The sequence below is a fragment of the Euprymna scolopes genome, chromosome 2 (assembly GCF_053919585.1).
Source record: "Euprymna scolopes isolate OS-2025 chromosome 2, ASM5391958v1, whole genome shotgun sequence".
Taxonomy (NCBI): Eukaryota; Metazoa; Mollusca; class Cephalopoda; order Sepiida; family Sepiolidae; genus Euprymna; species Euprymna scolopes.
The window spans coordinates 12187903-12201013 of NC_136483.1; the positions used below are offsets into that span (position 1 = coordinate 12187903).

The following is a 13111-nucleotide window of genomic DNA, read 5'->3' on the forward strand; positions in this document are numbered from 1 at the left end:
TATGGATAAAACCTTAATAATACTAAATACATAACTCTACTTGTTATTGAGTACTATTACATAAACAAAGTGTATGCAACATAATCACGTTCACACACTGGCTCTCGTTAGATCACCAAAGTTAAGCAACATTGAGCCTGATCAATGCCAGCTGGTGACTCAAACAAATTACCGGTTGGCAAACCTAAACTGCTTAAGGAGGAGATAGACTCTGTCTATCGCCCGGCTTTCATACTCCTTCTTTGCCTATTGGCCAGGCGTAGAGGTACTATCACAGGGACTTGTCTGAATCACCCAGTGGTTGACCTTGTTTCCTGACTAGGGCAATGAACGCCGCTTTTCCCCACTCCCGCCACATCCCATCCCCCTAAACTGGACACAGTGGGGTGCTTCAGTGCCATATATGTCGGTGCAGTTGGACTGGGCTGGCTTTGCCTAATGGATTGAGGGTACCGGATTGACAGTTCCTGGCTGCTGTTTCCAACTGATAGTACAGGAGCCCTAACTCTTTGGTAGCGCTTAGAGCGGCTGCTCCATCAACAGTTGTAAAATATCGGGATGTTTGTAGTAGGGACCATGCACTCATCCCCGGTGGGCTTTCCTGAGGCCACAATCCTGTGGGTGAGGACAGCTGATGGTCTACTTGTATTGCATGTCTGGTATTCTGCACAACTACTTGTCCAGCACCCCCTCACTCATCCACCCTAACTGAAACTTTTAAATAAAATAAAATGAAATGACAGCTCAAGCAAAAGTTACGTTTAAACCAGGACTAAACTCAAAGAAAACCAACCTGCCTCCTCCCTTGAGGCTTGCATTTACTAATATCCGCGGGCTTAGAACTAACTTAGATGATGTTGAGTCATTTCTCCTTGTAAACACCCCGGATATCTTAGCATTAAGTGAAACTAACCTTCACTCCTCCATTCCCTCTAACCACTTTAACATGCCTGGTTATCTCCCACTCTACCGTAAGGACTCGGACAGACATATGCATGGACTTGGAGTCTATATTCGAAACACCCTCCCCCTAACTAGAGAAATAAAACTAGAATCGGAGGGCCAGGCCTTTATGTGCTTCAGACTAAATATGCAACACAATATTAGCTACTTGTATTTTCCCTACCGCTCTCCCTCAAACCAAGACTGTACCCTAATAAACAAAGTCTCAGACAGCATAGATATAGCACTCTCCCTCGATACTAGCGCACAAATACATGTATTTGGTGACTTCAATGTCCACCACAGTAACTGGCTAGGATTCTCAAATCACACAGACGTAGCTGGTAGCGCAACTCATAGCTTCTCTATATCTCATTCCCTATCTCAGTTGGTTACATTTCCGACACGTTTCCCAGACCAGCACGATCAACATGCCTCACTTCTAGATCTCTTTCTGACAACGGTTCCCAATGACTGTACAACAAATGCCCACAGCCCACTCGGGAATGCTGATCACGCTGTGATAATGGTAGAAATCAGCCTAAATTCTTGCCCTAAAACTGAAGACCCACTACTCAAAACAACGAGGTATTACAAAAAGGCTGATTGGGAAGCCATCAGGGAGCTCATCAGAGATGCCCCATCGCAAAATATCTTTACTCTTCCAGCGGAACAGTGTGCAGATGAGACAACTGAATGGTTCAAAACTGCTATTGAAGCACATGTTCCCGCACGGAAATACTATAGCAAGCCCCACTCTCCCCAATGGTTTACCTCTGCTTGTGCAGCTGCCATTTGTCAAAGGCAGCATGCATTCCGCAGATTCAACAGACATAAGTCCAACTCAAATAAACAGAAGTTTATAGAAGCTAGAAATAATTGTAAGAGAGTGATAGAGACAGCTAAGACAGATTACTCTGAAACCACCAGAAAGCGCATCGAAGCACAGAAATTAGGAACCCGGGATTTTTGGAAAATCTACAACAGCGTAGTTAATAATGGACAGTCAATTATTCCCCCACTAACAAACAATCATGAGGTTGCTTGCACGGCAACTGACAAGGCTAATCTGCTTGCCAGTCGGTTTGCCTCAAACTCCACACTGAACTCTGTACACCACTCACTCCCTGATTTTCCTCTGCGAACAGACGCCACACTTGACGATTTGAAAATCACCCCTTCTCAGGTACATGCTATTATAAAAAACTAGACACCTCAAAAGCATGTGGACCAGATCTCATCCCGGCTGTGCTATTAAAAAAATGCTCTGCCGAGGTTGCTCCAGTTCTGTCCAAACTTTACAATAAATGCCTTAACGAATCTTGTTTTCCCGACTGCTGGAAAACCGCCTCTGTGGTACCAGTCTTCAAGAATTCTGGTGAAAGAACTGACCCACTAAATTATCGCCCCATTAGCCTCCTCCCGCTTTTCGCCAAACTATTTGAGTCCTTAGTTAATCAAGCCCTAGTCCAGCACCTAACAGCTGCTAAACTCCTGACTGACAAACAATATGGATTCAGGCAAGCCCGTTCAACAGCAGATATCTTAACTGTAGTTTCTGAACGTATATACCGTTCATTTGATAAAACAGGGGAGGGTAGAGCGGTGGCCCTTGATATATCTAAGGCTTTTGACAGGGTATGGCACGATGGTCTTCTAAGGAAAATTAGATCATATGGAATCACTGGAAGAATTCATAATGTAATTAAATCCTTCTTAAGTAATAGAAAAATCAAAGTTGTCCTCGATGGACATACATCCAAACAATATGACATAAACGATTTGCCGATGACACCACTCTCTATAACAGATATGAGGGGAAAACAAATGAACACATATCCAAGGAAATGGCAGAAACACTAGAGGACGACCTCCAATCCGTAGTGGAATGGGGACAAAAATGGTTGGTCACATTCAATGCTGCTAAGACTAAGCTTGTTTCCTTCAATAACTACAAGAAACCTTCTCTACCACCAATAGCAATGGCCAAAAACACATTGCCTGAAAGTACTTCTTTTAAACTCCTCGGCCTAACGTTTACAGGGAATATGGACTGGAATAGATACATTGAGAGCATTGCCAAGGCTGCTGCAAGGAAGGTTGGCTCCCTCTACCATGCTAGAAAACTACTTACGCCTGCCAGTATCCTATACCTCTATAAGGCAACCATTCGCCCATGTATGGAGTACTGTTGTCACATTTGGGCTGGTGCATCTACTGCTTGTCTCTCGCTCCTGGACAGGGTTAAAAAAAGAGTCGCCAACCTGATAGGTCCTGAACTGTCATCTAGGCTTCAACCTCTGTCCCATCGACGAGATGTTGCATCCCTCTGCCTGTTCTACAAAATACTTTAATGGTGAATGCTCTGACGAACTGCAAACACTTGTACCTCCCCGACGTAACTACCCCCGACAAACCCGACAAGCTACTAAGTCTCATCCCTTTACAGTAGAGATCCCTAGGTGCAAGAAAGCCTTTTACTTCAATAGTTTCTTCCACAGAACTGCAGGTCTTTGGAACTCCCTTCCGGGATTCTGCTTTCCCGACTGCAATGATATGCAGAAGTTCAAGTGTAATGTTAACAAACATCTTTCTACTCTTCTCCCTTCATAATGACCCCGCTAATTAATTCCCTAATAGTAGCCCCCTGCTTCAAAGTAGCATTGTGCCTTGTTTGGGGTGAAAATTGAATAAAAAAAAATAAAAAAAAGATACTATTTGGGAATACCAAGCACTGCATGTAAAAGGCCATCTAAACCTTCCTGCAAGAATTGAAAAAACTTAATGTCGTCATCTCCCCAGATAGAGATATACAAGCGACTGGAGACCACTTATGAATTTGATATTACCATGAAACTTTTTCCTTCAGAGGAAGCAGGTTCAACTCGCCTAGGGTGAGTGTTGCTTTAGTTTGGTCTGTATGGTTACCTCTTGGAGTCGGCAAATGAGGGTTTGATTCTGTCAAATCAACCTCTGGTTTGTTGCATTGATTGTCGAGAATGGTTTCTTGGCTAGTATGAAATTACTCGAATAGATATTTAGCTCAAAGGTTTTGCCAAGAAATTAGTAGCACTCATCCCCAACTGACTTTAATCCCCTCTCCTCAAAACTATTTAATCGGTCGACTTTTTTTAAAACTAATATGTTTGGGATCAAAGGTATATCTACAAAAATCATAGATTTTTCAGCTGATACAGAGTTTCTATTTATTTGCCTCCCCACGAGGGCAAAGATCGATTTATTTATATTTATTTCTCTAAACGCGAACTCTGCATAGGAAAAAAAAAAAAAAAATTGCCCCAGTCAAGAAGGATTTCCCCGACCGAGGACAGAACAACTAAATACTACACTTTGATTTCAACTCGTAGGAGAAGCAATCAAATGAACATTTGGCCAATTATAACAAGTTTATTTAACCATTAAAATGATGGTACACATATTTTATTGCTTCCCAACTTCCCTACAAGTTAACAATTATTACTTAATGACATAAATTATTTTAAAGAAAATGCTGTTGGGAATTTAGGAAAAAATTTGTTTTGTTTTACCTACTCATTTGCGACCTATTTACGTCAAACAATTTATATTTAAAAGAAGCTATAAGTTATAAATTTACTCGTTACATAAATACAGTTATGAATACATTTCCGCTTGTCCAAACCGCCATCTTTGTTTTCCCAAGTAATAACCAACAATGATAGAAAGTAACGGGAATTACTCTAAAAACTTACCAAAAGAATTAGAACTTTTACATTTCAATACAAAGGAGATAACATGGCTGGTGTCTTCTTGTGATGATTGCAGTTTCATAAAAAAACAAAAGTAAAATAACAAAAATAAAGCATCATTGCAACAAATCTTTCAAAATTTCAGAAGACACTTCCATCTTTGTCAAACAATCTGCAACCTTTTTATTTTTTGCTCTTGATCCTTTCAATTTCGATCTCCACCTTCACCATCATTTTTTTTACTTCGGCCATCTAAACTCTCAAATGCCGGCCATTCACAAAGTTTGATGAATTTAAAATCTCTACAAAGATTCAGTGTCCATTTTACAAAGAACTCCATGCAACACAGGTAGTCTGACTATCTCCTGAAGCATCGTGCCCATCAATATACTAGTATCAGCTGATTTAGTCAACGCAAGAGTCTCTGACTAATGGACTTTTTGTTACACAGTCAAGTTTTTTTGATGACCAGCATATAGAAGACATTCTGTTCCTCTCGCTACAACCAAAGATCATAAAACCACCCCGTGAAGATCTATCTTCCAAACTAGTGTATGTGACATCTGAATAACAACCAATATTCAGATCCGAAGATTTCCCAAGATTGGGAAAAGATATGAAACCTTTCTTTGATTTTAACTTTATTAGTGATTTTTTTGCATCGAAGACTAACTTCATTTTGGAGATTTTCCAATATTACTCATTCTACACACTTGAAATGATGCATCTGGTTGAGTTGACCTGTCAATCTCTTTTGCTCTGTCCTCTCATCTTGACCTAATTCATCATTTTTCCTTAATGATCTTCCTTTCTTCATCTCTATTAGGGATATTGCTGAGGCTGATCTATAATAATCACATTTAACAGAAGTGAGGATTTTTTTTTTATTGCAGAAGTCAGAACTTTAAAGCAGCAAAAAAAAAAGTAAATAAAAAAAAGTAAAATTATCATATACGCATGTGCGCCTTTATAAATAGATACAAACACCCGGTAAGGGAAACACCCTCCACGCTTCCACCTAAAACATGGTTACCCATGCTGGTAGTCAAATCAAGAAGTCAAGATGTCCCAAGCAAGTTAAATGTACCTAACCCATCCTAATCCTAACAAAATGCGAACTGTTTTTTTTTTTTTTTTTTACTTTTTCTCGCCAACTGTTTTTTTTTTTTTTTTTTTTTTTACAAAGGTATCACTACATTATCAAGGCCCAGAGGCCACTCAAGGATAAGGGTTAAAGAGTGTACAGTAGAAATTGGTCAATATAGTAATCATTAGTAATGAAAATTTGGTAAATTTAATAACTTATATGGAACGGCTCATCAAGAACTTATTTACGTTAGACTTGAACACAACCATATTGTAGTCAGCCGGAAAGCAGGAAAACGGAAGACAATTCCATAGGCGTGCAGTTCTAAGAAAGAAGCTTTGTTCATGGAATCTACGTTTAGGTTTAGGCACAGATAAAGAGTGTTTATACTGTTTCTTTTTTAAATTTATTTTATTTTTTAATTATAATGTATTTTAATTATATATGTATATATTGTCTTTATCTCTTTGTGTTTCCTTGCGAGCCTTGTGTAGTTCTTAAAATTCGACTCGGAAAAGGGGAACGCTTAGGCAAGAGAGATTTCTTAACTTAATAGAAACGAGGATTTATTTTTTTCTACTGCAGAAGTCAGAAGAACTTCATTAAGTAGTATACTTAATATCTGAAATTAGTATATGCTTGCTTGTATTAATAAAGTGGCCTCCTTGGTATCTATACCAAACCACTGAATATAACCGATATTTAACTTTCACTATATTTGTAACTGAAATATACCGTTATCTTAGCTGTGTTAATAGGGCTATTTTCTAAATAGATACAATGCTTTGTGCCTGACCTTAATGACTGCCTATAAATACGAAATACGAATTCCGGAACACCATGAACTAATTTTTTCTCTTATAACTGAAAAAACACCTGACAGCTAGCTACGTAATTCCAATATAAACTCTACCTCCAAGGCGTTGTCTAACTTGCATATTATTATTATTGCATAGATAACAAGGTTGTCTAACTTGCGTATTTAAAAAAAAAAGAAACTTTTTTTTCCTCCCCAAACCAAACTTTACTTGAAACTCTAAATCCTAATAAAAATCTACTGTAATTTGTAAGTTAATAACCCTCGTCTCTTGAAAGCTAACAATCTGCTCTATCCCACCCCCAAGGTGCCACTAAAACTCCTACATATCACACGCCTTTGCAGTGCAATCTTCCAGCCCTTAACCTTCACATGCTGACCGCTTAATAGTCATCACTAAACATCTATACATTTCTACCTCTAAGACATGCATTAGAGTTCATTCCTATCCAGTTAGGTACTTAACAGCCAAAGTATGTATTCAGAAGCAAAGCGATCTGCATTAAATAACCATGTCTCCTCCTAGATAGTTTGCAACGATTAATGTGTGGCAATGTGCCTTGTTTGGAGTGAAAATGTAATAAAAAAAAATTTTTTTTGTTTGCTTAACATTCAATCCCCAAAATTTAAGTGTTCCACTTTCACGCTATACAATTTTAAATGCATTTTTCAATTTTGCGATTACATTTTTTTCTGAAATCGATCATTTCCACGGAAGATAAAATCATCTACATATATTGCCAAAATGCCTATCAAGTCAGCAGTTGGATTGTGTCAAAGAAATAAAGCATTGTCGTATGCACTCACCATTCCTTTCAAACGAATTAACACATGATTAACCTGCTTGTACCATGGGCGAGGTGCAGCATTTAAACATCTTTTCATGTTACACATCCATATTTAAACAGATAATTCATAATTCACATGATATATAGTTCATGCTATTAAGACTAAGCTTTTTTTTTTTTTCCTTTAACAACAATAAAAAACCTTCTCAACCAACGATTGCCATAACAAATAACATCTCTACCTGAGTCCATCTTTCAAATTCCTCGGCTTAACATTCACAGGCAACATAAATTGGAACAAATACATTGAGGATGTTGCCAAGATTGCTGTAAAGAAGGTGGGCTTTCTCTACCGTGCTAGACAATTACTCACCCCTGAGAGTGTCCTATATCTTTACAAAGTCACAATTTGCCCATGCATGGATATTGTTGCCACATCTGGGCTTGTGCATCTGCCACTATTATCGAACTTTAGACAAGATCAAATCCTAACAGGTACTGCACTATCAGTCAAGTTCCAATCTACATCCCATCGCTATAATGTTGCATCCCTGTGTCTGTTTTTACAAGTATTTTAATGGAATCTGCCTTGAACTTGCAGTACTTCTGCCTCCTTGACATACATACTCTCGACTAACCCCATAAGCAACAAAACCCCACCTCTTCACAAAATCCCACCTCTTCACAAAACCCCACCTCTTCACTGTTGAGGTCCTTAGATGGTGGAAAGTCTTCTTATCTAATAGTTTATTTTCTTTGGGCTGCTACACTTTAGAATCCCAACATGCCTTGTTTGGGGTGAAAAAAAATATTTATTTTATTTATACAAAAACATTGTTAAATAAAACCAAACTCATTTCATTTAGAAACAATTTGCAATGCATTCGGCGTCGTTTACATTGCAAACAATTACCAATACTTCAACCAGTTGCTGCAGATGTTTACGTCCGCTATAATTCGCACTGAATTACTTCCCTTATCTATTTATACATATAGATATTGAAACAGACGCACAATTATAATTGAAATCATAGAACATATTTGTTAATGTCATTAACCAAAAATGTTTTCTTTTATTCCTTCAGAAAAAAGGAGGATTATTTGAAAAAATGGCTACTGAGGTAAGTAAAAAAAAAAAAAAATACATACCTTTATGCACATTTATATTTACTGTATTATATAGTCATAGTTCATTATTCATATTTTACACTTTTGATCAATCTGTAGATATTAAAAACGTCACATAAAATTTTCATTTTGGTATATAAACAGACTTCTCTTCCCCAGCTAAAAAAAAAAAAAAGAAAAAAAAAGAACTAAAACAAAACAAAAGAAAAAAAAAAAACGAATTTTGTTTACTTATTTCTCAAAATAACTAGTGGTATTTTTTCCAGTTCGATAAACTTAAACTTTGAATAAACTATTTTACTTTAAAAAAACTATAAATACAACTTGATTTTCTTTTTAAATTTAAAAATACACGCACAGTTTTTTTAATGTACTCACAAAATGATGGCATTACTGATTTTACAAGTTTTAGAGGTCCCTAGTGTAAATTTATGGGACTTAACACGTATCAGGATTTTCTGTTTAGACATTATTTTTTCTACAAATCGTTTTTTTTTTTTTAAATCAGAAATTAAACAACTAAAGCAAACTTTTTTGCAGTGCCAATTAAACTACAAAATTCGAAAACCAGTTTGCCATTTTCATCTTTTACTCCCCGGGCAGCACCGGATTGATACAGCTAGTATATATGTTATCTTCTGATAATATTAGTGTGTGTTTTTGTTTGCATTTCAGGTGCAAACACAAGATGAGCATCGTGCCTGGAAACGAGAAGATGTGGTAACGCCATTTTTATTTTCTACCTGACCCCCCGCCTCCACTACCGCCATCTTTATTTATGATAATTTATTTTGCCACTTTGGGAATCTCTTATTTTAATCATTAATACCATTTTAACTTTTAACAGTAGGCAAATTAAAAAACCCTTACTCTAACCCCTCTGTATTTAGATTCATTTATTATGCCTCTTTGAATTTGTTGATCGATAATCCACTTAGCTTAGTCTGTTTATTATACAAACATTATTGGTTACATATGTGCATACACATTTCAGTGGAATCCTAATTCAAGGAGACCATGTCATCATTTTGGCCTGATGAGGTGGTCCTCTTGAATTAAGATTCCACTGAAACATGTATGCACATATGTAACCAATAATGTTTGTATAATAAACAGACTATATACCTGCTTTATTCTCCGTTGAAAGCCCTTTAATAATCACATAGGTTTCATTGAATTTACCTCTAGGAAACCAATCTATACAACCATTATACATACATATGCATATACATATATACATATTAGCAAGGTTATTAGGCATTTTCCAGGGTAAAAGTTTATCCTTTTTTTCCCCCTTCCTCCGTTTAGCCCCCTTTCTTCTTTGCTCTGCCCATGTCTCTCTCTATACATACACACCTAACTCAGGTTGACATAAGGGAAATAAGTTTTTGAAAAAACCCAAAGTTACTTTTCTTTACATACCAACATTAAAAGATGTGTATACGTCTTGATAACATTAAATTATATACATTTGGCTCCCTCTTAAATAATAGATGTCATTTTTAGTTTAGATGTTATACATCTGAGGTTATGTCGATTACAAAAAAATATCAACTTGTGGATATTTGTTGTAAATTTTTCAAGTTTTAACTAAACATTTAAATATTTACCCTTTATATAATGTGTGTGTGTGTGTGTGTGTGTGTGTGTGTGTGTGTGTGTGTGTAATATTGTGGAGACAAAATGTAATGAAAGACAAAATGCAGAGTTCCAGCCTATCTTTTACTTGATTTTTAAGAAACAATCTCTTGAACTCCATCATCAAAATCCCCACTACTTTAGATATATCAATAATACTCCTCATCTACCGACACCACATTGCCAATCCTGACATTGTTGACAAATTCAATAGAATTGAACACGCTGTTTCCTTTACCTTGAAACTAATCCAATCCTTAATTTTCAAGGCATTACTCTACACAGCACCCCAAATGACCTTAAATATTTAGTCTATAGATAACCAACCAATAAAAATAATCTGACACACTACTACTTCCACCACAACAACTGAATAAAATCTGTCATAAGCATCAGCTCATTTCTTAGAGCTCTCAGAATTTAGAGTCTCACTTAATGTTTTGTTGTACTTTTATTGGGAAAATAAGAAAAGACAAAGCATATCAGTTGAGAGCAAGATGGCTGACTGCCAAATCTCATTTTATTCATGCTGGACGAAAGTTAACATTAAACACGTTAATCAAAGGGAGGCAACTCTCACTGGTGTAGGATGACTGCTAACAGAGCATCTACCCTTTTTATTTAATAGTATTTGACATTCTTCAGTGTTCAAGCTATGTGATTTTATTCTATTTTCTTTTTTATTTATTGAACTAATTGATTTATTATCATTATTATTGGCTCGCAAGGAGTTTTCAGTCAGGTCATCAAAGATCCCTCCTTGAAAACAACTTGTGGTGTTCTCTGGAAGCTGAATGACAACAAGTTTCTCCAGATTTCCAGTACTCTCCACCTCTTTCGATAACATTTGCAAATGAGTTTGCATTATTGCAACAGCCACTTGCCATTGATTTCTCGCTAGCAGCGGCCATTGATTTCCACTAGAATTTGAGTAGCAATAAGCCTCCCCAAGGTCCCATTTCTATTCCCACTTGTCCAGCGGAGGTCTCGTCAGTGCTCTCTCCCATCCTCCTTGATCCTTCTCGACTATTTGGCATCACTCTTTTGGGGGTAATGAGGTAATGGGAGGGGGTGGAGGAGGGCATAGAGAACTTATATGCAGCTGAAACCAATGTTCTTGGTTCCATGTAACACTTCATGTTTTGCCTCTGCGGTAGTCTGGCCTGCGCCTGTGGCTCATATGTATTAATCTCCGCATTCAAGATTTTTCCTTAATATTTCAGCTGTTTTCATTATTGGTAGTCATTGTATCTTTGAAGTCATTCCTCTTATTCAAATTTCTCCCATTCTTTTTCAAAGTTTTTCGGAATTGTTTCTAGTGCTCCTAATATTATAGGTATTATTTTGATTTTCTTCATCATGCATATCCCTTTCAGCTCTCTGGCTAGCTCTATTTTCTCCTTTTCTTTGATATTCACCCTGTGGTCAGCTGGAACAGCAAAGTCTACGATTTGACAAGATTTTTCTTTCTTGTTAATTATTATGACATCCGGTCTTCTTGCTTGGATGGGTTTATCTGTTTTATATGTTCAAAGTTAATTTGTGTGACATTAACTGCCTTTGCTGTTTGGCGTTCTCAGCATTGTCAGTCTTGATAACATTAAATTATATACATTTAATCTTTTCCAGGTATTTAAATTTACTATCGAAAGATATGAACTTAAATCACGTTGCATTTTTATTTCTTTATGAATTCTTATAAGCACATATTTTCATAAACCTTCATTATTTTCGGTTTCCGCCAGACGCATTTTGGGTTTATTTTTAATTTTATTTCTGCAATGGGAGCCTTTTTTTTTGTGTCCTATTTTTTTTTTTATACATATTATACATTTTTTAGATAGATATGGACAGTCTTTAACCCAATGCAAATTACCACATCGATTTTATGGAGACAGGATTTTTCTTTCTGCAAATTCTTTCTTAGCTGTGTGTCCTTTTTCCCTAACTCGTGTTTTATTTGTTACATGTTTTTTAAATTGTCTGTCTGCTTCTTTTTTTGTGCATGTGTGATAGGTGTATCAGAATTTTGGGGGAATTTTTTGGCACCCCTAACACAAAATTGCGAATAAAATATAAAAAACTCGCAATTTCTCTTTTTAAAGTGGGTTGTTTATTTTCTTTATGGAATATACTTCCAAAATAAACTATTAAAATTGTTTAAAAAATAATAGAAATATATTTTTTTATTTTTAAAAAACAGTGTTTACAAAGTGCCGGTGCGCTAGGTGTATCAGAATTTCGGGGGAATTTTTAACACCCCTAACACGAAACTGAGAATAAAATATAAAAAAAACTCGTAATTTCTCTTGTTAAAGTTGATTGTTTATTTTCTTTATGGAATATACTTCCGAAATAAACTATTAAAGTTGTTTAAAAAATAATAGAAATGTTATTTTTTTTATTAAAATAAAACAGTGTTTACAAAGTGCCGGCACGCCTTCATGCAGCCATTTTTTACGTAATGAAATCAATTGAATTTTACGAGTTAATTTTTTTCAATTTTAAAACTTTAAAAATCTATCAAAATTTTTCTATTGGTTAATTTTTTTACGCTATTTTCAGGGTCAATGTGAAATTTTATGCTCTTTCCAATAAACCGAATATAATATTTTAGACAAACGCTTTTTTTAAATTCACCCCTTCCCCCATTTTGAAATGTCTATTAAAATTTTGATAATTAATTTATGTACCAAAGTTTAATATATCACAAATTGAAGATAAAAGATCAATAAATAATATATTGTAAATTAAAACAAAAAAATAAGTTTTTTTTGGAAATTTAACTGTAAAGTCCAAAGTGTAAAACCTTTTTTTAAAAAAAAACACGTTATTTTTTTTTTTAATTGGAAGCCTATGTTCTGCTTATATTGCCCAATAAGTAATGGACGATGACGACAATTTTTTTCAATTTCATTCAATGTTTTCTTTTTTTAAATATTAAAAAAAAAGATTTCACTCGAAAAAAAAAGAATGAAAATAT

General features: G+C 35.8%; 1 protein-coding gene across 2 annotated transcripts in view; it reads left to right on the forward strand.

Annotated features, from left to right (window-relative positions):
• The window catches only part of LOC145288581 (uncharacterized), a 56475-nt gene that overhangs the window by 12058 nt on the left and 31306 nt on the right, over nt 1–13111 (forward strand). For both annotated transcript variants that reach the window (XM_080136339.1, XM_080136340.1), the window contains exons 2-3: nt 8448–8483; nt 9166–9210. In XM_080136339.1, the coding sequence (XP_079992465.1) occupies nt 8472–8483; nt 9166–9210 (57 nt within the window). In that variant the 5' untranslated portion in view covers nt 8448–8471. The remainder of the gene's footprint in view (nt 1–8447; nt 8484–9165; nt 9211–13111) is intronic.